Source organism: Zootoca vivipara, chromosome 1, assembly GCF_965207765.1.
Source record: "Zootoca vivipara chromosome 1, rZooViv2.hap1.1, whole genome shotgun sequence".
In the NCBI taxonomy this organism is placed as follows: Eukaryota; Metazoa; Chordata; class Lepidosauria; order Squamata; family Lacertidae; genus Zootoca; species Zootoca vivipara.
The window spans coordinates 127,612,844-127,639,960 of record NC_142582.1 but is presented as its reverse complement, the minus strand read 5'-3'; the positions used below and the strand labels follow the sequence as shown (position 1 = coordinate 127,639,960).

Sequence of the window (27,117 nt, the reverse complement as noted above, 5' to 3'; positions counted from 1 at the left end):
TTCAGAAAAATTTGCTTTCTGGCTTCGTTAAACAGAAGAATGGTTCTGAGAACTAAAACCAGGGCTGTGTTGCAGGAACCCTAGAAAGTGGTTGATCTTAGCAACGGTTAGTGAAAGCAAGCCAGCTTCATAAACCGTGGGTTGAAGTTTGGCATTGTTTCAACTAACCATAGTTTAGTTTAATCACAGCCTTCTGGGTTTGGACAGCACTGCCAGCCTCTGTTAATCAGAACATAAGTAATGCCTTCTGAACTCACTTTGCAGGCTACACCGTGGGGGGGGGGAGTGGGGAGGCTCCGAGTCCACGTAGCCTGGGTTCATTCTCATAACACAAAACTATGGTTTAGCACAGTCAATGTGGTGCCTTCCAGGGGTTGACACCAACTCTATTATTATTATTATTATTATTATTATTATTATTATTATTATTAATTATTCCCTGCCCAACTGTGCACATATAACACGTACTGGAAACCAGCGTAGGTCTTTGCGGCCATTCCCAGTCACCAGTCTAGCTGCCACATTCTGGATTAGTTGCAGTTTCCGGGTCACCTTCAAAGGTAGCCCCACATAGAGCGCATTGCAGTAATCCAAGTGGGAGATAACTAGAACATGCGCCACTCTGGCGAGACAGTCTGTGGGCAAGGAGGGTCTCAGCCTGCGTACCAGATGAAGCTGGTGGACAGCTGCCCTGGACACAGAATTGACCTGCGCCTCCAACGGGTGGGCTTATAGAAGGGACCCTAAAGTTGGAAGAGATCCTGGTGATCACCTAGTCCAGGCATCCCCAAACTGCGGCCCTTTAGATGTTTTGGCCTACAACTCCCATGATCCCTAGCTAACAGGACCAGTGGTCGGGGAAGATGGGAATTGTAGTCCAAAACATCTGGAGGGCCGACGTTTGGGGATGCCTGACCTAGTACAACCCCCTGCAATGCAGGGATATGGAGTTATCTCATTCAGGGATCAGATCTGCAAGTGTGGCATTAAGAGCTCCACGCTCAAACCAGATGAGCTATCCAGGCGTGCTATAACATGGGAAGAAATAGGCAAACAAAAATGGCAGCTTCCCTGGTAGCTGTTGGGAAAGGGCTGCACATATCCAGTGTTCCCAGACCCCCCGCAATCCCTCCACAGGTCACAGCTCCTGCCCTGGATCTGCAGTTGCTGCGGTTGCAAAAAAGAAGAAGAGGCCTCTATTAGCCCTTGGTAAGAATTCCAGCCCCCTCTGCTTGCTCTTGTTGGCGGAACGAGGCAACACTTGCCCAAAGGGCCTATAAATCAGCTCACTTAAAAGACAAGCCGGGTCTGTTTTCTTTGATCAAGGGGCTCTTGTTGAAGTCATTAGAGAGTTTGTAGAAACAAACCTTCCCCGCTTTTGCAAACACGCACGTGGCACGATGCCACCGCAGTTGCTTGGACAGCTGCAGGCAGGGCAGGGCGTCGCTTGACGTCTCCTGCGCAACCTTCACCTCTGCTGTATCTGATCAGTCTAGCCTCTCTTTCTCTCTCTCTGGCCATAGCAGGCTAAGCCAAATGCCACCCACAGCTCCTGGCACCCAGAAGCACCTGTGAGTGCAGGAGAGAGAGCTCCTTACAGAGCACGCTCCAAGTGGAAAGACCTGCGGAAAAGTCTGATTCTGCACAGAAGCAGAAGTTAATTGGGAAACCGAGCTGCTGGACGAAAAATGTTGCACACAGAGGGCCTTGGTTAGGGATGTGAGCTTGCGATTCTGCAGAAGAGATGTTATCTCGGCGGACGTTGTTAAAAAGCAAGCTTTTCGTCCGTATAGCAGCCAACCCATGCTTGAAAGTGGGCTGGTTGGGATGAGTGGCTTAACCAGGGATAGCCCAACACGGAACTCGCCTGATTTTACTAGACTATAACTACCCAGCTCTACCTCTCCTTTAAATCAGAACCAGTGAGAGTGGCAAATGTTCAGTTTGAGTGTCTGGAGGAGGTTGGTAAATGGGTGGTGGTGAACGGATTGAGGTTGAATCCCGACAACACAGAAGTTGGGGGGTGGGCAGGTGTGGGGGAGTCCTGTGCCCCCGAAGGACCAGGTGCTCAGCCTGGGAGTCATTTTGGACTCACAGATATCCAGGGCAGCTGTACCAGTTCCATCTGGTACTCCAGCTGAGACCCTACCTGCCCGCGGACTGTCGCCAGAGTGGTGCATGCCCTGGTTATCTCCTGCTTGGACTACTGCAATGCACTCTATGTGGGGCTACCTTTGAAGGTGACTTGGAAACTACAACTAATCTAGAATGAGGCAGCTAGAATGGTGGCTGGGAGTGGCTGCCAGGACCATTTAACACCAGTCCCAAAGGATCTACACTGGCTCCTGATATGTTTCCAAGCCCCAAACGGCCTCAGTCCAGTATCCCTGAAGGAGCGTCTTCACCTCCATCGCTCTGCCCGGGCACTGAGGTCCAGTGCCAAGGGCCTTCTGCCAGTTCCCTCACTGCAAGAAGCGAGGTTGCAGGGAACCCGGCAGAGGGCCTTCTCGGTGGTGGCGCCTGCCCTGTGGAACGCCCTCCCTTCAGATGTCAAGGAAATAAACAACTATCTGACTTTTAGAAGACATCAGATGGCAGCCCTGTTTAGGGAAGATTTTAATGTTTTAACATAGAATCATAGAACTGTTGAGTTGGAAGGGGGCCTGGGGTTCATCTAGTCCAGGCACGTCCAACAGGTAGACTGTGATCTACCAGTAGATCACTGGATGTCTGTGGTAGATCACTGCTAGATCACTGGCACCCCTAAAAAAAGCTCACCCAAAATTTTCCTCCTCCCTAAAAAAAGCTGAACTATGACCTGAAGCCCTAAACAAAAATGGGCCTCCCTTCCTCCTAAAAGAAGCTCAACAAGTTTGACCTAAACTCAAAAAAACAGGGCTTCCCTTCCTTAAAAAAACTCAACAGCTTTGACCTGAACCCCCCAAAAGGGGGTAGATCACTCCCAGTTTTTAACTCTGTGAGTAGATCAGAGTCTCTTGGGAGGTGGCCACCCCTGATCTAGTCCAACCCCCTGCAATGCATAGGGTCCAGCTTTCTATGTTACTAGATCTTTCGGGAAAGGACCCCAACTTAGTAAAAGAGCAGCTGTTTTGCATGCAGATGGTCCCCGGGTTCAATTCTTGGCATCCCCAGGTAGGGAATGTCTGGAATTCTGGAGAGCTGCTGCCAGTCAGTGTTGACAATATTGACCCAATGGCCTGATTCGGTGTGTGCTCCTACTGGTCCCAGGACAAGCTACGACAGAGTTATCAACCCCTCCAATACAGAGCAGCACTAAAATATTACAAATAAAAACATTAAAAAAAACACGAACCACGTTTCTAAAGGGGGGTGGGAACCTGGGGTAGTCCTATTTCAGACAAATGAGTTGATTCTCATTTAAACCAGAGGCAGCTTGAAAGCTTTCTACCTTGTGCTGATCTCTCCAAATCCTTTTGGATGCAAGCAGTCTCGACTGTGGGCCACTAAACTTGTGAAATACATGAGTGTGTGTGTGTGTGTGTGTGTGTGTGTGTGTGTGTGTGTGATTTTTCTTCACTTGTGGTGAGATCTAGCGTTCTGGACATAGCTGCAGATTTTCAGCTTCTCAGATGTGGGCACTTCTCTGCTCGAACCATAAAATGCCTTGCAAATGTTCAGTGTCCCCATTGCACATAAAACACTTCGGCTCCACTTAAGAGAAAAACCTTATCCCCTTGGATTTTTACGGTGAATTGCTGCCATGAAAGGATGACATCATTGGTTAAACATTTCTGCAGGGCAGCTTCCTCCCCTAACATCCCGGTGACAGCTGTCGGATTGCATCACCACCTCCAAGACGGCTTTAGAGGAAATGTTAACAACTTTTTATATAGACACACACAATATCTACCCATCCCAGTTTCATTATGCACAGATGGCTGGACCACATCTCTTCTTGCTGGCACTGTGAAACCAAATCCATGTGGCTACTGGGACAGGAGAGATGATCTAAGGACTTGGTGGGTTTTGGTGTTCACCTGGCCCACCCACTCAGCATATGGGAAGAGACGGTAGCTCATTGGTGCAGGACACATGATTGGCACACAGAATGTCCCAGTTTCAATCCCCAGCATACCTGTGTGGGTTTTTTTAAAAAAAAGGTTTGGGAAGCAGGAGACAGGGAGGATATATCCTCCATCACAACCAAACTTACTAAAGAAGCCAGACTATCCTCTACAAGGGCCAGGGCCTTTTCAGTGATGGCACCGACCTGGTGGAATGCTCTGTCCCATGAGACTAGGGCCCTGCGGGACTTGATCTCCTTCCGCAGGGCCTGTAACACAGTGTTATTCCACCTGGCCTTCAATTTAGCCTGATCTGTCATCCCTTTCCCCTTTCCTTTTTTTTAATGAAGAAACCCTTCTGGGTCCCCACATCAAAAATTTTCCCTGGTCTCCTTGCTGGCCTTAGCAGGACTAACTTGGCCAGTGTCCCTGGTGATGCTATATTGATGTGTCTTTTACGTTGTTTTTAAGTTGTTTTGTATTTGTTGTTAGCTGCCCTGAGCCCGGTTTCTAAACCGGGAAGGGCGGGGTATAAATTATTATTATTATTATTTTATTATTATTATTTCTACACGAGAGGATCTGTCCGTGTCATGACCCTCAGGTGGAAAGCCTTCTACATATGGTTTTTCATTGTAATCTTTACGTCGACCTTCATCAACAATTCCTGGACCGGCTCGGCATCCCCAGAAGGAGACCAGAGCGGGAAATCTTACAATTCCTTTTGCTGGGGAAGGACCAGGTCCTCACCAAGATGGTGGCTCAATATCTTAATTTACTATTTTCTCGTCATTGTACTCTGCAGTCGTCTGAATTATTAGAAGCCCCATTGTCATGAAAGCGGATAGCGGATTATTCCCTTCTCTCTCTTAACACAGCGTTTGCCACAGTGACAGTTTTAATCTGTTATTATTTTGTCTGCGAGTTTGTTTGATGCCAATAAAGGTTTTACTTACTTAATTATTTCTACACAGCATTTGCTGAACAGAGAGAAAAATGAGAAAAAGCAGTGACTATAGCAAAAGGCAATAGCTTCCTGACTCCCCTTCCACAGTGCAGTCTATATAATCTCAGGAATGTGGGAAACATCCTTGATGATTCCAGGAGAAGAAAACCACACATGCACTAGGGTTCGACCACCTCACAGTCAAGAGCTGAGTGCGGGAGGAAATCAGCTCAGTAATGCCAGGACATACCATGAGGCGGGGGGATAACAGCTTCAAGAGGGACTTTAAGCAGGGTCTCCCAACTGAGTGTGGTGGAGGCCAGTTAATACTTATGGACAACTAGAATCATAGAGTTGGAAGGGACCCCCCAAGGGTCACCTAGCCCAACCCCCTGCAATGCAGGGATTTTTTTGCCCAACGTGGGGCTCAAACCCACAGCCATGAGTTTAAGAGTCTTGCACCCTACCAACTGAGCTATAAAAGCAGGAAAACATTTTGGGAGCAGAAGTCACAGTCTGAAGGGCAGAAAGTGCTGCCAGTCCGTGTCGGCTAAGATAGATAGACCCAGTGGCGCAGGACATCTTTTTAGGGAAAGGACTGTATAGCTCAGTGGGCAGAGCATCTGCTTTGCATGCAGAAGGTCCCAGGTTCAATCCCTGGCATCTCCAAGTAGGGCTGGGAGAGACTCCCTGCCTGGAACACTGGAGAGTTGCTGCCAGTCAGAGCAGATGGTACTGAGCTAGGTTGACCAGTGGGTCTGACTTCCTTTGTGCATACAGGCAGCTTTCTCCATCCCCCCCCCAAAAAAAAAGAGGGAGGGAAAGAAGAGGCTGAGTAAACATTAGAAAAGAATTCCTTTCTTAGATGTCCCTGGCAATGGAGCAAAGGCTTGGAGGCAGCTTATAGAATCCTTCCTTGGACTCTTCCACTTGCCATGGGCACAAGATAATGTGCTCTTGATTAGATCCCTTATGAAACTCTCTGATGTTGAAGTGCTCTGCAGAATGCCTGGGCAGCTTTGAATATCAGCAGGTGGTGTGCATGTGTGCGTGTTTCTGTTTGGTAACTTGGCAATGCCACCAGGAGCTCCTCTTTGCAGTGTCCCCTTTACAGCAAACATGGGATGCAGATGACAAAGTCAAGAGGGAACGGGGCCATTGCGGCTAGAGATTGCATATTGTTGCACGACACCCCAATCTCCAAGCAGTGCAAGATTCCAGGGGTTCCAAGTGCTCCCCCAGGGCTTGTTTCCTTTTGCAAATGAGGCACAACAGAGACTGTGGTGTCTTTAGGATATGTTTTGTCTTGTTTAGTCGTTTAGTCGTGTCCGACTCGTCGTGACCCCATGGACCATAGCACGCCAGGCACTCCTGTCTTGCACTGCCTCCCGCAGTTTGGTCAGACTCATGTTCGTAGCTTCGAGAACACTGTCCAATCATCTCGTCCTCTGTCGTCCCCTTCTCCTAGTGCCCTCCATCTTTCCCAACATCAGGGTCTTTTCCAGGGAGTCTTCTCTTCTCATGAGGTGGCCAAAGTATTGGAGCCTCAGCTTCATGATCTGTCCTTCCAGGGAGCACTCAGGGCTGATTTCCTTAAGAATGGATCGGTTTTATCTTCTTGCAGTCCATGGGACTCTCAAGAGTCTCCTCCAGCACCACAATTCAAAAGCATCAATTCTTCGGCGATCAGCCTTCTTTATGGTCCAGCTCTCACTTCCATAGATGTGGTTTATTTCCACAGGTTTATTTCCACCTATATGCAACCTGAGCATACGATGGAGGGATTCACAACATCAGCACGCCAAAGGGTCTTGCTTCTCCCATAGCCTTGGACTCTAGCAGAAATCAAAACATCCTCCTTTGCCCCTCTGGCTTTTCAGCCTGCAACTTTTTACTTCTGGGTCACATTACATGCACTCTTCAACTCTAAACTCTGGCTTTTGTCCGTCTCACTATCTGTGAGCTGGAGGAGGGGACTCGCCTATTGGTGTTCTGGCACAGAGTTCCCTCTCTTTTGCTCTCTTAATGGCCCCATCACCTCTCCTTCGTTTTCTTAATGGCCCTTCGCCCAGGCAATCACCCCCTGAGGAAATTAGCCTGGTTTATTTTATAACCCTTGAGATCAGTCTACATCCCAATCCCAAAGAAGGGCAGTGCCAAATAATGCTCCAACTACCGCACAATTGTGCTCATTTCACACGCTAGCAAGGTTATGCTTACCGGTAAAATTCTACAAGGCAGGCTTAGGCAGTATGTGGACCGAGAACTCCCAGAAGTGCAAGCTGGATTTCGAAGGGGAAGAGAAACCAGAGACCAAATAGCAAATGTGCTGGATTATGGAGAAAGCTAGAGAGTTCCAGAAAGACGTCTACTTCTGCTTCATCGACTATGCAAAAGCCTTTGACTGTGTCGACCACAGCAAACTATGGCAAGTTCTTAAAGAAATGGGCGTGCCTGATCACCTCATCTGTCTCCTGAGAAATCTCTATGTGGGACAAGAAGCTACAGTTAGAACTGGATATGGAACAACTGGTTGGTTCAAAATTGGGAAAGGAGTACGACAAGGCTGTATATTGTCTCGCTGCTTATTTAACTTATATGCAGAATTCATCATGCGAAAGGCTGGACTGGATGAATCCCAAGCCGGAATTAAGAATGTCGGAAGAAATATCAACAACCTCAGATATACTGATGACACAACCTTGATGGCAGAAAGTGAGGAGGAATTAAAGAACCTTTTAATGAGGGTGAAAGAGGAGAGTGCAAAATATGGCCTGAAGCTCAACATCAAAAAACCGATATCATGGCCACTGGTCCCATCACCTCATGGCAAATAGAAGGGGAAGAAATGGAGGCAGTGAGAGATTTTACTTTCTTGGGTTCCATGATCACTGCAGGTGGTGACAGCAGTCACGAAATTTTATTAAAAGACGCCTGCTTCTTGGGAGAAAAGCAATGACAAACTTAGACAGCACCTTAAAAAGCAGAGACATCACCTTGCCAACAAAGGCCCGTATAGTTAAAGCTATGGTTTTCCCAGTAGTGATGTATGGAAGTGAGAGCTGGACCATAAAGAAGGCTGATCGCCGAAGTGCTGGAGGAGACTCTTGAGAGTCCCAGGGACTGCAAGAAGATCAAACCGATCCATTCTGAAGGAAATCAGCCCTAAGTGCTCACTGGAAGGACAGATCCTGAAGCTGAGGCTCCAATACTTTGGCCACCTCATGAGAAGAGAGGACTCCCTGGAAAAGACCCTGATGTTGGGAAAGATGGAGGGCACAAGGAGAAGGGGACGACAGAGGACGAGATGATTGGACAGTGTTCTCAAAGCTACGAACATGAGTTTGAGCAAACTGCGGGAGGCAGTGGAAGACAGGAGTGCCTGGCGTGCTCTGGTCCATGGGGTGACAAAGCGCCGGACACAACTGAACGACTAAACAACAACAACAACAAGGAATAGCGGGGCTTTCTGAGATCAAATCAGAAACCATTTGATCTCCTGTGTCCATTTAGACTCATGTACTAGGCACAATAGAGGCCATTTGGGCTATAAGCAGGCACTATGCTAATAATGCTATATTGCTAAATGAAATTAAATATGGCTTAATTGCTAGTGTGCCGTTAAATGCTTCTCTGCCCTTGCTCCTTGTCCTCTGTGATTTCTCTTCTGTTTCATTAGCATTAACTTCCTACAGAATCGGTTGCTGTGGGGCTGAATATATTTCAGCTCGGTATGAATTGTTGCATATTAAACAGGGTGTCACAAAGCAACGGAAATGCAAGCATATGAATCTGCTTTTAGATCACGCCTGCACAGACTTTAGGCTCACAGGATCAATTTGCTCCACCACCACCTGCCGTTGAGGTCCACCAGTCAGAGCCTGGTGCAAACCAGTGACTTGCAGTGGTAGAGCAACATACTCCTGGAAGTAAAGAATAGGGGCCCTCTGTGCACATGCTTAGCTTAGGAATCAGTGCTAGAACTGAGCACCCAGTCCCGTCACACAAAAATCCACTCCTGGTTTTCCCCGCAAGCTTTCTGAAATTAGTAGGGTAATTTACAGGGCACCGGAGTCTCTTTTTGTTATTAGTGTTACTAAACAATTGGGAGTCTGCCTTTTTTGCTGATCTACTGCAAATCTCTCAGATGCGCCAGTAGATCCTGATTACCCTCTGCTTTTGGATCATTGGTCTAACCAGCCCAGTACAATCCAATGTCCAGCAGCAGCTCTCCAGGATCTCAGAAAGGGGTCTTTTCCAATCCACTTCTGCTACTTGAGATACTCAAAACTCAAGGGTGGCTAACCTTTTTTGGGTTGAGGGCCACATTTGGCCCATGGTCAAATCTTCGAGGGTCACAGGTCAATGTAGGCATGTATTAAGCCGGAGAGATTCCCGTTATGGTTAAACTGACGTATACTGGTAGGTTTTGTGGTGCTCCCTTAAATCTTTGACACATTTTAAATTAGCTTTTACTTGCTGACCTGTCAAACTTCACTTTGTGCTGGGATGTTTATTGTGAGTTATTATGGCTTCCGTGCAAAATGCGGTATGCAAATAAGCTGGCTGTGCCTCATTTATTTCTTGTGGTGATTTTCTTTTTAACTTTTGCAGAGAAAATCGTTGATTGCTTTGGAAAAAGAAGATGAAGAAGAGCGCAGCAAAACCATCGAGAGTTTGAAGACGGCGCTGAGGACCAAACCAATGAGGCAAATGATTTCCCTTGCTTTGCTGCCCAACTCCTTGCTTTCCTATTGGTTCAACTGCTTGCTTTCCTATTGGTTCTCTAGCAAAAGGGTTCCTGGAATTGATTCTCTAGCCAAAGAACTCTTAATGTTAATCTCATAAGGTTCTGGTCAGTCATTGCCAAGTTTGCCGAAAGGAGCTGAGTAGACATCACTAGGCCAGAGACAGATGTTACTGGGTTATAACTCTGGCCGGCACTTTTTTTTCTTGAACAAAAAGTGCCGGGACTCACCAACCTAGACGCTGCTGCCGCTGCCCTCTTGAAGCAAAAACCATGCGACTAGATTCTGGGCTGCACCACCTTATAGGGAGCTGTGCCTCTTGTCCATAGTGATAGACTCACTCTGACCCTGCAGGTTCCACTGAGCCGTCGTCGCTAGTAGCCTCAACCACTCCTGGCAAAGGTGTTTCCCTGGGGGTGCTATGTCAAGCCCACCCACCTGCCTATGCACGCCTCCCATTCTCTCTTCATCCCCCGCCAGCCCCCTTTCCATGAGGGAAAGGGAGAAGGAAGAGGGGCAGCCAGTGGAACAGCGTACACCCACACATGTGTTACTGTCGCCTGAGCCCAAACCAGAGGCGCATTCCCAGTCAAAGGCGACACGCACACAGCCGGGCCGGCACACAGCCTCCCGGAGGAGGAGGAGGAGGAGCCAGAAACTGTGGCTGAGGGCCGGTGTCCTCGAGGCTCAGACTTGCCGTGACCTCTCTGTCATAGAATTTTACTCAATATTGATCCAGAACAGAACTCCAATGCATAGTTAGCAGAGTAAAAACTTAAAACACGTTGCGGGATTCCCCAAAAATAGACCAGAGGCAATTGTGTTTCATTCAGCCGAGTTTACTACTGCTACTGAAGGCAAATGAGAATAATGGTCACAAATCCAATACATTCAGGATTGGCCCTGACCATATGAAATCCAGTTGCAGCAAACTTAACTTAAACTTACAATAACTTATAATAAGTCTAAACCAGGCATCCCCAAACTTCGGCCCTCCAGATGTTTTGGACTACAATTCCCATCATCCCTGACCACTGGTCCTGTTAGCTAGGGATCATGGGAGTTGTAGGCCAAAACATCTGGAGGGCCGCAGTTTGGGGATGCCTGGTCTAAACTTTAGCACTATAGCATACTATGTACAGAACACCACACCAGAAGGAAGAGAGATAGAAAGAGAAAAGTGAAACCCAGGCTCCTTCTGGCCCTACTTTTATAGTCAGCATGACCTTGACAGAAAGAGATAAGGGAACCAGTTTAAGCCAGCTGTACCCAAACATCATGAACCTTCTGCTTGTTTCTTTCACACAGAGAAGCTTCCGGAACCCCCTTGAATTAAGCAGAATAGCAAAGATCTCTACACATCAGATCAATACTTTCTGTACCAATAAATGCAAACTGACACTTGTTTAAGCTTTTACTCTGCTAACCATACATTGGAATCTACTCTGGAACAATACTGAGTAGAATTTCACGACACTCTCCCCAGCCTCCCATCCTGTCTGCTTCCCCTTTCCCACTCTGGCAACTGGTGGCAGCAGAAGACAGCAGGACCATGTCCAGTATACCTGAAGGAGCATCTCCTCCCCCATCGTTCTGCCCGGACACTGAGGTCACGCGCCAAGGGCCTTCTGCGGTTCCCTCACTACGAGAAGCCAAGTTACAGGGAACCAGGCAGAGGGCCTTCTCGGTAGTGGCACCCACCCTGTGGAACGCCCTCCCACCAGAGGTCAAAGAGAATAACAATTACCAGACCTTTAGAAGGCATCTCAAGGCAGCCTTGTTTAGGGAAGCTCTTAATGTTTGATGGATTTCTGTATTTTAATGTTTTGTTGGAAGCCGCCCAGAGTGGCTGGGGGAACCCGGTCAGATGGGCGGGGTATAAATTATTATTATTATTATTATTATTATTATTATTATTATTATTATTATTATTATGTCAGGAAGCCCACCCCACAATGCCACCCACCACCTGAGAGGTGCCGGAACTGCACTCGGGCTGAAAAAAAGCCCTGACTCCAGTGATTTCTGACCATTGGCCATTTGGGGAGCTGGAATCCAACAGCTTCTGGAGGTTAAAGCATCCAGGACAGATGACCATCCAACCTCTGCTTAATGTAATTTGTAATTTGCGTTGTGTGTGTGTTTTTTCCCCCCTGACGAACCCTCTTGTATTCATGGCGATCTGTTTCTGGCAGGTTTGTGACCAGGTTTATCGACCTGGATGGCTTGACGTGCATTCTGAACTTCCTGAAGAGCATGGACTACGAGACCTCCGAGTCTCGGATACATACCTCTCTCATCGGGTGCATCAAAGCTCTGATGAACAACTCTCTGGGGAGAGCTCATGTCCTGGCCCACTTGGAGAGCATCAATGTGATAGCTCAGAGCTTGAGCACGGAAAACATTAAGACCAAGGTGGCCGTGCTAGAAATCATGGGTGCTGTGTGCCTGGTCCCTGGAGGTCACAAGAAGGTGCTGGAAGCCATGGTGCACTACCAAAAATACGCCAGCGAAAGAACTCGCTTTCAGGTACGGACTGGCCTCTTGCCACTTAAGTCGGTTGTACGTTGGGAGAGAATGAAGGCAGTTGGAGAGACCTTTTTCCCCCTTTCCACGGAGTATCAGGGCTTCTTTTGCCCCACAGATTATATCTGATCAAAAAGGGCTTACAGTTTTTGAAACCACGCAATGCAGCAGTTGGACAAGCAACCTCTGCTTCCACCAACCCTTTAAAGCAGGGATCAACAAACTTTTTCAGCAGGGGGCCGGTCCAATGTCCCTCAGACCTTGTGGGGGGCCGGACTAAATTTTTTTTGGGGGGGGGGGAATTGAACGAATTCCTATGCCCCACAAATAACCCAGTGATGCACTTTAAATAAAAGGACACATTCTACTCATGTAAAAACACAATGATTCCCAGACCGTCCGCAGGCTGGATTTAGAAGGTGATTGGGCTGGATCCAGCCCCCGGGGCCTTAGTTTGCCTACCCATGCTTTAAAACTTATCCTCTGTGTCCAGTATTAACTTTTACATAGTGTGTTGAGTTCTACAGTGGTGCCTCGCTTAACGAATGCCCTGCTTAATGAAATTTCCGCTTAATGAAAGGTTTTTCCTAGTGGAGGTTGCCTCGCTAGACGAATTTGTTTTACGAAAAATTCGTCTAGCGAATCGCGGTTTCCCATAGGAATGCATTGAAATTCAATTAATGCGTTCCTATGGGCAAAAAAAAATCAAAAAAAATTTCAATGCATTCCTATGGGATTCGCTAGACGAATTTTTCGTTATAAGAAAAGACTCGTGGAACGAATTAAATTCGTCACATCAGTTTTCGCAATATTTGGATTTATTTTTTAATACTGTCTGGGGTCATCTCAAACTGGCTCCCCGTTTGTGGAACGCTCTCCCCAGGGAGACTCGCCTGGCTCCTTCATTATATACCTTTAGGTGCCAGGTGATAATGTTCCTCTTTAACCAGGCATTTGGCTCACTGACTTCCAGTGCCCTTTTAAAATGTGTTTTGGGGGGTTGTTGGGCTGTTTTTGTTTTTATTATGAATTTTGTGTTTTTATATTGTGATTTTAGGTTGTGAACTGCCCTGAGAACTGCAGGTATAGGACTGTATACGAATTATTATTATAATTATAATTATTATTACTGCATTATTTCAGCGGCATCATCTGCCCTTCACCTTAAGGTCCCAGGGCAGGTTGCAACAATTTAAAACACAATATCAAAATGCATGGTCACAAGAATAGGGTGGTTGTTTGATTGACACCTGAGAAAACCGCTTGGAAGCTACCATATATCAACAGGGTTGAGGGGGGAGGGTTATTGGTTTGCTCTTTCGCTCTTGTTTTTACATTGTATTTTTATGCTGTGAACCATCGTGAGATCTACGGATGAAGAGCAGTATACAAATTCAATAAAGAACAATAACAGTATTGATTCTTGCACTTAGTTAATGGATGCTTAACTCAGAGACTCTGTGGTTCTGTCAAAATATGCAAAAGCTATCTCCAGCCAGTTTGTTAGCATGGACAGGTAATTCCAACCCAGCCTTCCCCAAGGTTTGTCCTACAGATGTTTTGTCTCACAGATGTTTTGGCAGCACCTGGGAGCTGCCCAAAACACCTGGAACACTCCACAGTGGGGGAAGCTGTATGGGTGGGCCATTTTATTTATTTTATTTTTTTGTGATCCTCAGCATAAAAAAACTAGTTCTTTTTTCCTTAATGCAATGGGTTTGCATTCGTGGCATATTGCCCCTGTACTTCTGCACCTGTAGACATCATTAATTTAAAACCTTGCACCCCGCAGACACTAATAAATGACCTGGACCGAAGCACAGGCCGATACCGGGACGAAGTGAGCCTCAAGACGGCTATTATGTCCTTCATCAACGCAGTTCTAAGCCAAGGGGCTGGAGTGGTAAGTTTGGGGGCTGGAGGGATATGTTTCAACCACGGAGGCTGTCGACCACTTTGGCTGGTGGGGTGGAGGTCCAACAGGAGGTGGCGCCAGAGGCAATGGCCGGCAGAGCCAGCTAATCCTAGTTTTGCCCCTATTCTCCTCCATGCTATAAGGGGCAGTACTGAGATGGGGGGGGGAGCTGGCAAGGAGTGACGCCTCCTGAGCTCTTGTAAGTAGGAAGGCAGGCAGGTGGAGGTTGTCTAAGGTTGATCCTCCTCTCCTTTCCTTCCTTCCATCCATCCTTTCATTTTCTTTCTTTCTTTCTTTCTCCCTCTCCCTCCTTCTCTCTTCCCCTTCCCCTCAACAGAGTTCCTGAGAAAGCTTAGGTGCATGATAGAGGCTGGTAATTTTGCACAGCCTTACTTCTGGGAACACATGAAGGGTACCTTGCCAGAGGAACCCCAAAATTCCATTGGGGGGCAGGAAGCCCAAGTGCTTAGCGTTTGATTCCGACCCTCTTTCCTGGTGTGTCTAAAATAAGATTGGCTCGTTTCTGCCGCCTCTTCCCTTCTGGCCGGGGGATGGTGGGAGTTGTAGTCGAGAACAGCAGGAAGACACCAGGTTGGCATCTAAAAGGATATTCAAATCAGGTCTCCTCTTTTCCAGGAAAGCCTGGACTTCAGACTCCACCTTCGATATGAATTCCTCATGCTTGGGATTCAGCCTGTGATTGACAAATTAAGAGAACATGAAAACTCCACATTAGATAGGTAAGTGTATTTGACTGGTTTGTAGCCTGTGAGGTCCCGCCCCCCCCCCCCCAAAAATATTGCCTCCTTCTTCATTCTTGCTGGATTTTGTGTTTGTATCCAACTTCAGGCTGAAGCATTCCAATTACAAGTTCAAATGGTAGCTGAATATTTCTTGAAACATGCCTAATGCCAGCAGTACTTAAGAGCAGTTGCCAGCCAAATTTATGCCATATTATTAGTTTGCAAAATGCTTTACAATCTCCCCTCACCCCCCTTGCAATTTTGTTTTACTTTGTTGAACTCGTGCACTTATTGGTCTTTTCTCAGGCAACTGGGCAATGTTGTTGTTGTTGTTAATTCAATTTACATACCGCCCATTATCAAAAGATCCCAGGGCGGTGTACAACATTAAAAACACATTACAGAACACCAATGATAAAAACGTCATAAAAAGCATACTGGCAGACAGCCTAATAATAAAACAGTCTTCTCTAGAGATGTACACCTCTGCGGTCCCTAACCCCTTACTTACTGGCAGGTATGTTTGGCTGCCTAAAATCCCACACACAAATTTGAGCAAGAATCGGAAGCCTTGCGTTGTTGTTAAGAGGATGGATTATGTAAGGGCTTCAAACTCTACTGGATGAAATGTCAATAAATGGCTTGCCTGCTCTAGAAATTCCTAAATAGGAATACAGTAGTAGTATAAGCCTTTTTTTTTTTTTGCAAGATCGATTAAATAGCCCATTACAATAAATGTGTGTTGACTCTTATCTCCTCCCCAGGCATTTAGACTTTTTTGAAATGCTCAGAAATGAAGATGAATTGGAGTTTGCCAAAAGATTTGAACTGGTATGTATGCATCCATCCATCCTAACTACTCTGGCGCTGGATGTTGTTGTTGTTTTGTTTTGTTCTTTCTGGTTGTAAGAATAAAAAAGGATAGAATTCTACCTGCTGCGAATCACTGTAAGAACTACCGTAAATCCCTTTGCAGTGACCCCTGAAAATGGGGTGGGCACGCGGGGTGCTTTTAAATGAGCATTTTCACAACACCCCCCATCCCAAATGCGCTCAGCACCGCTATAAGTGAATCTCACTCCTGAGCACTGTATGAATTTTACAGCGAATGTCGAAATTTACATAAAAATGGAAGCGAGGGGAAATCCCACGATAGTGGCTTGAAAGTCATAATGCTTTCACCATGACTTGGACATAGAGTGGTGGTGATTGCCGCGTCTTACCAAACATCAGCACTCACATCTGTTTGACAGCGGAATGGACTACCTTGGGAAATGGTGGACTCACCTTTGTCGTCGGTTTTTGAACAGAGGTTGGGTGGCCATATCTCGGGGTTTCTTTAGCTGTGATTCCTGCATTTCAGGAGATTGGACTGGGTGACACTTCCAACGCTACAATTCTATATTCCGTGTCAAGAGTACTTGTAGACCTGGAGAATCTTGACTGGGATTGTGAACATGCACATGTGCAAAATTTTGAACATTCATGGGGGTGGGGGGAGAGAAATGTGTGTGCACACCTGCCCCCACCTATATATGGGACCGCCTCTCCTGGTATGCCCCACGGAGGACCTTAAGGTCCACAAACAACAATACTTTGGAGATCCCGAGCCATAAGGCGGCTAGATTGGCCTCTACTAGAGCCAGGGCCTATTCAGTATTGGCCCCAACTTGGTGGAACGCTCTTTCCCAGGAGACCAGGGCCCTGCGGGATTTGTCATCTTTCCGCAGGGCCTGCAAGACAGAGCTGTTCCTCCTGGCCTTTGGGTTGGACTTAGCCTGACCCCTGTGCTTTCCTCCCTCATGGCCTGGATTTATGGACTACTTGAAATGAGGCTGCATTTTAAACTATAATACTGTATTTTAATCTGTATTTTAATTAATTGTTTTTATGTTTTATTGTGGTTTTGTTGGTGTGAGCCGCCCTGAGCCCGGTTTTTGACTGGGGAGGGCGGGGTATAAATAAAATTTATTATTATTATTATTATTATTATTATTATTATTATTATTATATAGTAAAGACCTGATCTGAAGACAGATTGTTCTGGGTTTAGTGCAATTGAGGGCAGCAACTTTTGACTCCCTGTGCCAATGTCAAGCCACACTTGGGGCGTGGAAATACGAAACGTAACCTTCTGCCTATCCTAACACAGGTCCATATAGATACGAAAAGTGCAACCCAGATGTTTGAGCTCACGAGGAAGCGGCTGACCCATACAGAAGCGTACCCACACTTCATGTCTATCCTACATCACTGTCTCCAAATGCCTTGTGAGTAAATATATAGAGATGTATTTTTGTATCTGTACATGGAAAGCAGGCTGTGGGTGGTTTCGGGGCCCTTGTTTTCTGTTGACTGAAGTTGGAAGTGTTGTATCTACAATGTGTTCCATAAGGGTTATTAGAACGGGTTGCTTAAATCTTCAATGTTCTGCGAAAGCAGCAACATCTATAGGCTATGTATCACATTATTTCGAAGGACTGTTTGTGTCTATGCTCATTTCAGCCCCTCTCTACGGAAGTGGATGAATGGGCTGCTGTCCTCATGATGAATGGAATAGTGTCCTCTTGATCAGAAATGGGAAATATGGCTTGCAATCAAAGTAGCGCTAAGGGGGACATTGAATCATCTCAAGGATTTCTACTTGCGCAGCAGAACATTCTCCCTTTTTCTTGTCGCTGTGCACCCTTTAAAACTGTTCTGAGACAGAATTGGGGATGGCGGGGGGGAGAGATAGGTGGGCAGTTGCCTTGCTCAAGCCGAACTCGTTCTGGTTGCGCAGTTAATTAGTTCAATTGTTGTTGTTTAGTCGTTTAGTCGTGTCCGACTCTTCGTGACCCCATGGACCATAGCACGCCAGGCACTCCTGTCTTCTTTCTTCAGCTCCGGTAGTTGGTGCATAAACTTGGATTACTGTGATGTTAAAAGGTCTGCCTTGGATTCGTATCGAGATCATTCTGTCATTTTTGAGATTGCATCCCATTACAGCTTTTGCCATTCTTTGGTTGACTATGAGGGCCACTCCATTTCTACTACAGGATTCCTGCCCACAGTAGTAGATACGATAGTCACCCGAACTGAATTCGCCCATTCCCTTCCATTTTAGTTCACTGATGCCCAGGATGTCTATATTTATTCTTGTCATCTCATTTTTGACCACATCCAGCTTACCTCCACTCATGGTTCTTACATTCCAGGTTCCTATGCAATATTTTTCTTTACAGCATCGGACTTTCCTTTCGCTTCCAGGCATATCCGCAACTGAGCGTCCTTTCGGCTTTGGCCCAGCCGCTTCATCAGCTCTGAATCTACTTGTACTTGTCCTCCGCTCTTCCTCAGTAGCATGTTGGACGCCTTCCGACCTGAGGGGCTCATCTTCCAGCGTCATAACTTTTATATGCCTGTTGTCTTTGTCCATGGAGTTTTCTTGGCAGGGATACTGGAGTGGCTTGCCAGTTCCTTCTCCAGTTCAATACTGCCCCCTTGAATTAGTTCAATACTGCCCCCAAAATTTTAAGGACAACCTCATCTGCCCCAAAGGGCGCGGAGAAGGCTTCTTAATCCTGGCAAGAGAAGACAAAATGACAAGACTGGATTCGTAGCATTTATTTAAAAAACTGGGATGAGTGCTTGCAATGGGAGGAGAGGGACGGGGTGCAGCTTGGACTGCAAGATTGAAGGAAAGTAGGGTCTCCTCGTGAGTTGGTCCCTTTTTCTGCTCGTGAGTTGGTCCCTTTTTTGCTAGATACAACCCCTAATTATCCCCCCCCCAAAAAACACCTTCTGCCCTCCTCTACACTATCTTGCATACACCAGCATGAATATATGTTAAAATCTGCAAAGTCAAAACTTTGGCGCTCCTCATTTGCAATGAAAACGCAATCTAGCAAAGCCTCTTCCCACTGAAGGAAGTGGGGGGCTGGAGGCGATTTATGCTCCATTTCCCCCTTCCCTCCTGCAGCCGCTTCCTGTGCTGTTCTAGAGGATTCCCCCCCCCCTCCCCAACTCCCTGGAACAGGTTTTCAAGGGGCTATGGGGTGGGGGTGGGGAGGAGAAATCCTTGAAAAACACCCCCCCCCCCTGCTCATGTCAGCATGAGCGAAGTTCCGCTCATGGGAACACAATGGAAGCCGCTGAGTTCTCTGACAACGTAAGAGGTAGCTTAAATTGATTGTGTGCCATTCCTCTTCCCTCGAACAACAACAGCTGCTATCCCAAACAACAGCAACAAATTTTATAAACAATGGATTTTGGGTGTTTTTTATATATATATACACACCCCCTGGAGCATCCAGGAAAAACGTTCAAGCTCTGTTGTCACTGCAATCATCTGCACGGAAGATTTTCTCAATTACATCCAGTTGCTCTGGATTTGCCTTAGTTTTCCTAGACGTCCCATATCTAGCTCAGCTTCCCTGATATTTGATTCAAAAGTTGTGTGCTGGGTAATCCCATAGACTCTTAAATATTATTACAGTGGTGCCCCGCTAGACGAATTTAATTCGTTCCACGGGTCTATTCTTATAACGAAAAATTCGTCTAGCGAATGCCATAGGAATGCATTGGTTTTCTTTGAATTTTTTTTTTTTGCCCATAGGAACACATTAATTGAATTTCAATGCATTCCTATGGGAAACCGCGATTCGCTCGATGAATTTTTTGTAAAACAAATTCGTCTAGTGAGGCAACCTCCGCTAGAAAAATCCTTTCTTTAAGCGAAAATTTCGTCTTATAGGGCGTTCGTTAAGCGAGGCACCACTGTATTTTTATTTACAGTGGTACCTCGGTTTATGAACACAATTGGTTCCGGAAGTCTGTTCATAAACTGAAGCGTTCATAAACTGAAGCGAACTTTCCCATTGAAAGTAATGGAAAGTGGATTAATCCGTTCCAGACAGTCCGCGGAGTACTTAAACTGAAGCGTTCATAAACTGAAGCAAACTTTCCCATTGAAAGTAATGGAAAGTGGATTAATCCGTTCCAGACGGGACCGCGGAGTACTTAAACTGAAATGTTCATAAACTGAAGCATGGGTGTAATTGGTTTCCGGAAGTCTGTTCATAAACTGAAGCGTTCATAAACTGAAGCGAACTTTCCCATTGAAAGTAATGGAAAATGAATTAATCCGTTCCAGATGGGTCCGCGGCGTTCATAAACCGAAAATTCATAAACCGAGGTGTTCATAAACCGAGGTTCCACTGTATTTAAATCCCATGTGTTTCCACGATGTCACTTGCTACTTTTTATCCTGTCTGACGCACACAGAGACAAACACCCCAACAAACCACCTTTCCCTCCCCAGCTCACCTGAATTTAATGGTTGCCCAGATCCACACTCGTATGCAAGCGTCTGCCTTAATTGCAGGAGCATTTTGAAAGATGCCAAGCTCTCCCAAGGCCTCTCCGCCCTTGCCAAAAGGGGTCCCTTGAGAGCTGCTTCCTTAAATGTTTTGCATAGCTGCCTCTACCGTCTTGGAATGGTTTTTGCGTTTGAAATGTGGAAGCAGCAGGAATCTCAGCAAAAACCGCTCGGTCTCTGCTGCGGGAGCCTAGCATGCATTCTCCCGCGTGAAAGTCATTGCTAATCGCTATCTCTCCTCCGCCTCCTTTAGATAAGAGAAATGGCAACACGGTCCATTACTGGTTGCTGCTCGACCGCATCATACAACAAATAGTTATTCAGAACGACAAAGGGCAGGATCCAGACTCAACACCCCTGGAGAACTTTAATATTAAGAACGTTGTTCGAATGTAAGACCCTATTTCCCCCTCCTTCTGAACCAAATGCTAAATTAGAAGACTTTCTTTCGCTCTTTCTTTCCTGGTCTTATTCTGTATTTTGTGTGTGTTTCGCTTTTTGGACATCTTTTTTTTAAAAAGGCACGTGCTTGCAAGTTGGGGGGTTGAGCTGGATGATCTTTAGAGATCCCATCCAACTGCGATTCTATGGACTACATAAGTCTAAAATGGGGGTGGGGTTTTTCTCCGTCCTCCATCCTCTGTTGGGGGCGAGGCATTCAGTGTTAATCCTTTGTGTTTGCCCCAGATAACTGTGAACATATGTTCCCTATGATCACAAATACAGGCAGCGACCAATTTATGCTTGTCTGAAATCTGTATGGACACACATGCACACACCAGACCAAACCTGGAAGTGACCCAAAAAATGCCACCAAAATGGGGCAGCCTTATGCATGCCCTGCCAGCGTGCACAGGGATCCGGAATGTAACATCTGTGAAAATCGGTCCCTGCCTGTACAAACCGTGTTTCAAGAGCATGAGGCTCTGTGGTGTAAAGTTAAGGAGGTAAGAAGAGACCTGCTGAATTGGGTCCAAAAAGTCCATCTAGACCTGTTCTCCATAGCTGCCAACAAGATGGCTCCAGGATGCCCATATGTTATACATGAAGTCAGTAGTACAACACCTCTCCACACTGTTGCCCCTGACCAACCAGCAATAAATAGCATGCAACCTCTGGATCAATAGAAGCTGGTCTTCCTCTCAACCAGCTTCTCGCACCCTGCCTTCTTGCTTACAACCAGTTGAGGGGTGGGGGGCACTGCCAGTTAACTTCCTCCTCCTTGGTCTCAGTGTTGCCTTTGTAACCTCTGCAGGGAGGCCGATGGAGACAAAACTCGCATTGGTTCTCCCTGCCTGCCATTGCCTCTAGCGCCACCTGCTGTTGGACTCCCTGTTTCCTGCCCTACCACTTTCTGCTACTGCTCTGAACCCTGGAAAGTCCATTTTTAGCCACCATGGGTGATAGGCCACCCATGAATTTATCCGGAGCGGACTCTAGCACAGGGCTAAATGAATGTTTTCCCCCGCATGGATTTCTGTTTGGGTCACAGAATATTATCCCCCTATGCACCCCATAAATCTGTTCTAAGGTTTCCCCCAAATTTGTGGAAATCCTCACATTGATGAGACAGGTTGGTTGAGTGCTTCTTCTGATCTCCTTTTTGAGCAGTTAATTCCAAATGTTATCCATGCATTGATACTTCCCATGGCCCTTGTTACATTCAGAAAAGGCAATTCTTATTTTTCGTGCTCCCAGCCCGCTTCATCCATTTAGCATAACCTGTTTCTAATCCTGTAAGAGAATGGCCGCCTTGAAAGGTTTTCAAACACCTTTATTGCCTATCAAGAGTCTGCTTTCGTTTGCCAACATTTCATAGCTGATAGCCTCATCCCATAAGGTAGGGTTGCCATATTTCAAAAAGGAAAAACCAGGACACCCTGAAAGTTAAAAAAAAAAATCCTTCCAGTAGCACCTTAGAGACCAACTAAGTTTGTCATAGGTATGAGCTTTCGTGTGCATGCACACTTCTTCAGATACTTTCAGATACTTCAGATATTTTCGTGCATGCACACAAAAGCTCATACCTAGGACAAACTTAGTTGGTCTCTAAGGTGCTACTGGAAGGAATTTATTATTATTTTTTTACTATGTCAGACCAACACGGCTACCTACCTGTAACTAGTACCCTGAAAGTTGTTGAGCTTTCTTTAGGAAGACTCCAAAATTGTTAAGCTTTTGCAAAAACATGATTTCTCGATAGATCCAGGACTATTTCAGAAAGGGGATGTCAATTCTGCCTTTGAAATCCCAGTAATGTCTGGGGAAATCCGGACGTTTGGCAGCCCTACCATAAGGAGTAGTGTTGGTAAAGATTCCATAGCATTGCAGTGGTTCAGACAGTGTCTAGAAAGTGTCTAGATTTCCTCCTAATCTCTTAAATGCCCCTGGAAAATAACCTGGCAATACCGAGTGAGCCCAGCCTTAGGACTAGCGACCCGAATGCAAAACATTGCCATTGTAAAAGCTTTTGTGGGAGGGAAATGGACTAATTGAGCCAAAGAATATGGGTGAAACCCTCAGGCTTTCATTCATCCTCGTTTCCTATTGTATGTGGTGCTTATTGTTTTCATGGTTTGTTTTCTTGTCCAGGCTGGTTAATGAAAATGAAGTGAAGCAATGGAAAGAGCAAGCGGAAAAGATGAGAAAAGGTGACTGATGAAAAATAAACATTCCGGCCTAAACCAGAAGGATAGGTGTACGGTAAAGCATATCAAGGAGTCCAGCAGCAGGGCCTTGCGTTCCCCATCCATCCTTGAAGGGTTACCATGACAACCAGGCCTTTGGTGAAGCATACCATGTAGGAGAAAGGACCAGGGGGGGGGAATGGTGGAGTGGCTTGCTTAAGACGCCAGGTTCAAAGGATCTTGGGCAGCTAGGACTCAGGTGGGAGAAACAATCTGCCCGAAGTTTTGGAGAGCCAATCTCAGTTGGCGTTCTAAGCTAGATGCAGCTGTGGCCTCACTCTGGTTAAGGCAAATCGTTGCATATTGTGGTCGTGAGAGGAAGTGACATCATGGAGGCGGGAGGCCCAGACTCCTCCTAGCCATGTGGACAGGAGTCAGAACAGGTTAAGTAGTAAGCCTGAGCTTTGAGGGTCGTGGGGGGGGGGGTAGTCTATAAACATTGGGGTTGAGGAGCACGGAAGCTAGAACCTCTATAGTGTGGAGTTGGAGGCAATTGCTTAGTTAACACAAGTTTATTCCCTTTGGCCGCAATCCAGACATCTGCTACACAGACAAACAGTTTCACCTTCCTTGAGCATTCCTCGGAGGGAGTGGGCTTTTTGTGGGTGGGAGGAACCTAACAATTTAATCTCCCGTCCCTTTTTCTTATCATAAAGAACATCATGAGCTCCAGCAGAAGCTGGAAAAGAAAGAGCGGGAATGTGATGTCAAGACCCAGGAGAAAGAGGAGATGATGCAGACCTTGAATAAGATGAAGGAGAAGCTGGAAAAAGAACTCTCGGAGCATAAACTAGTCAAGCAGCAAGTGGCAGACCTCACGGCGCAGATCCACGAACTGAGCAGGGTGAGGCCATCTAACGTGGGATTGGGCCAGATCTCGCCTTTAGCTAGTGTCGCACACAATCCCAGTCTCTGAGCAGCAAGAGACTCCAGAGGTTCCCATGTTTTGCCCGGGTTCAGTTTCCTTGGAACGAAGGTCAATGGAGACTGTGGTGTCTTTAGGGCATATGGTTTTATTTACACATATACAAAACCTGAGTGTAGGAGGGAGGGCTTCACTGCATTAACACGCCAGCAGATCTTGCCTCCCCGTTAGGTTTCCAGGGAAATTTGGGTCCAGGACAGAGCATTACAGGCCTCTGTGTCTCCATCATCAGCCCAACTCATAGATGCACAGATCACCTATTGTTCCCCATCCTAGGATGTCCTGGCATCTAGCCAGGTGAGGTGGGAAGACACCTGTCCATTTGCCTCTATGGCAACAGAGCTGACTTTTTAAGATGCTGAGGGCGGGTAGGTAATTAGCTGAGCGGCTACTTGCATTACCTTAACAAAGAAACTGGTTTGACTGGTTTAGCATGTTTCCTCTTGTTAATGCTAACCTCACAGATACAGGACCACTTGTGGGCATTGTCTAGACTGGCCCCCTGGACCTATAAGACTGGTTTTATGAAAGAAAAGGTTCAGCTACAGAACTTGATTCAGACAGGTCAAAGACCTTTCTCATCACTGAGAGGAGGAAGAGGCCCAATTCAGGTGCTGGTATCTTTGCCTGAGTGAAACTCCAGTTAAGACCTTACTCTCTCAGAGGAGAATATAAGATGGCGGCACTACCTTGAATAGTCTGGGATAACCCAGTTTTGTAGAGTTGCTGAAGATAAGCATGGGTGGATTTTGATGAGAGTCAACAAAGAGCACAATATAAGCTGCTCTAAGCTTTGCAACAGTCTTCAACCTTGAGTCCTCAGATGTTGACAACTCTTGCCAACCCTTAGCATTGGTTAAGCTGCCTGGGGATGATAGAAGTTGTAGTCCAACAACATCTAGAGGCCCTAAGTTGAACTCTTCTGCGAAGGAGAAGGTGGCACATAGGTATAAGTAATCCCTTTGTGTCGTTGGGCATCCAGTATATTTCAGAAATATCAACTGATTGTGGAGCAATCAGCCAAGGTTGTGGGTTGTGGAGCAGTCAGCCAAGGTTCTGGGACCCAAGTTTGCCTCTGGGTGCTGTGCCATGGGCAGAGAAGCTAAGACAGGGGTCAGCAACCTAAGGCCCATGGGCCGGAAGCGACCCAGGGAGGTCGTTTGACCGGCCCCCGGTCCCTGGTCTCCTTGCTGGCCTTAGCAGGACTAACTTGGGCAGTTAGCCCTGGCGATGCTACATTGATGTCATATTTTATCCTGTTTTTAAGCTGTTTTTTTTAAAAGTCGTTTTCAATCAGTGTTTTATATTTGTTGTTAGCCGCCCTAAGGCCGGTTTCTAAACCGGGAAGGGCGGGGAATAAATAAAAATTTATTACTCTTTATATTATTATGTTTTTTCAGGTTCCTTGCAGTGACCATATATTCTCTCTCCCCTCTTTTTCTTCCAGAGAGCAATATGTGCTCCTGTCCCAGGGGGGCCCCCTCTGCCACCGGGTGCTCCTGGGGGTCCCTTACCAACAGCTTCCATAGGTTCTCTTCTCCCGGTCCCTCCACCGCCACCACCACCTCCTGGCGGGGTCCTCCCACCACCGCCCCCGCCTCCGCCACCTCCCGGTGGACCGCCTCCTCCACCAGGGCCACCTCCGCTCGGCGGCCTCACCCCAGCCCCGGGAGCACCCTTGGGATCAGGGCTCAAGAGGAAAAACATCCCGCAGCCCACAAATGCTCTCAAGTCCTTCAACTGGTCCAAGCTGCCTGAGGTAAGGAGCCCCTTCCATGGTGTGTGGATAAGTGCTTCTGGCTGTGCCGTCCCCCCGCTGTGTAATAGAACGGCCCTCGTCAACTTGTAGTTTGGCTGGTGGCCTCCAGATGTTTCAGTCGGCCCTAGCCAAGCACGGTCATGTTGGCGGTGGAAGCTGTGGTCCATCTTGCAGGCTTCCCACAGGGATCTTGGCAGCCATGGTGAGAATAGGATGCTGGACTAGTTGGGCTTTGGGGCCGCCATCTACCCTCTGGCATCCTGCTTTCTTCTGCTGGAAGCAGAATTGTAGACTAAATGAACTATTCTGGGGAGAGAGAGAAAGAGAGAGGGGGGGGGGAGAGGGAGAGGTCACTTGCCATTTTATCCCTCTCTGGAAAATCCTCCAAAATTTGTGTGTTAAGGCAAGGGTTACCTTGACAAGGGACTCTGTTCCCATAGCATAATAGCATATGGTTTCTATATATATGTGTGTGTGTGTGTGTACACTTTTCAGATATATACCCTGTTTCTCCAAAAATAAGACGTAGCCATAAAATAGGCCGTAGCAGGATTTTTAAGTATTCAAGGAAGATTTTTAAGTATTCAAGGAATATAAGCCATACCCTGAAAATAAGACATAGTGATAGGCGCAGCAGCAATGCCGGCCACGGCAGGAGGAGGAGAGAAAAAATAAGACATCCCCTGAAAATAAGCCATAGTGTGGTTTTTTGAGGAAAAATAAATATAAGACGGTGTCTTATTTTCGGATTCTACAGTCACTTTGACATTTTAAAACTTGGCGTCCTTCCCCCTCTTTCTGCAGTTCCTTAAATTTATTTTTAATATCTTCTGCATATCCAAATTAGCTGAACTTACTCATTTATTTATCTTCTTTAAATATTTGCTCCTTTGTAGCTGCAGGTTATTACAATAATCCTGCCAGCGTTTTTAATCTGTTTACAGTTTGTCCGTAAATATTCAATAAACCATTTCCATTCTTTTATAAAAAAAAGTTTGTTCTTATTCTTCCGGTAAGTTCTGCCACTTCTGCATATTCCATAAGTTTACAGCGTATGGTTTCCATTTACAGTTGTATGGGTTAAGTGGTGCTTACCCCCCCCCCCTCACCCTCTTCTCTTCTTCCCAGAACAAGCTGGAAGGCACCGTATGGGCTAGCATTGATGACGCAAAGGTGTTCAAGGTGCTAGATCTCGAAGACCTTGAGAGGACATTCTCTGCTTACCAAAGGCAGCAGGTAGAGTACTGTCAACGTGTGTTTTGTAAGGTCGTCCAAAACCGCCTCCGTCGGGTTGATCGTTGGAATGCACCATTTTGGCTTTTATTTTTGCCATCCTTCATTTACTTGTGTAACACCATTTTAGTTCGTCCTGTCAGCTGAACGCCTCTGGGCATGTCCGTGTTGGTGATATTGATGGTTGGCGCTTAGCCTGGCAGAGGAGGTCTTGGGAGAAGTGTGTGACT

General features: G+C 46.5%; 1 protein-coding gene across 2 annotated transcripts in view; it reads left to right on the top strand.

Moving 5' to 3' along the window:
• Positions 1–27,117, top strand: part of DAAM1 (dishevelled associated activator of morphogenesis 1) — a 172,680-nt gene that overhangs the window by 110,409 nt on the left and 35,154 nt on the right. For both annotated transcript variants that reach the window (XM_060271207.2, XM_035104035.3), the window contains exons 5-15: positions 9,607–9,701; positions 11,936–12,269; positions 14,059–14,169; positions 14,818–14,921; positions 15,689–15,755; positions 17,077–17,194; positions 20,537–20,675; positions 22,876–22,934; positions 23,627–23,814; positions 25,343–25,654; positions 26,783–26,890. In XM_060271207.2, the coding sequence (XP_060127190.2) occupies positions 9,607–9,701; positions 11,936–12,269; positions 14,059–14,169; positions 14,818–14,921; positions 15,689–15,755; positions 17,077–17,194; positions 20,537–20,675; positions 22,876–22,934; positions 23,627–23,814; positions 25,343–25,654; positions 26,783–26,890 (1,635 nt within the window). The remainder of the gene's footprint in view (positions 1–9,606; positions 9,702–11,935; positions 12,270–14,058; positions 14,170–14,817; positions 14,922–15,688; positions 15,756–17,076; positions 17,195–20,536; positions 20,676–22,875; positions 22,935–23,626; positions 23,815–25,342; positions 25,655–26,782; positions 26,891–27,117) is intronic.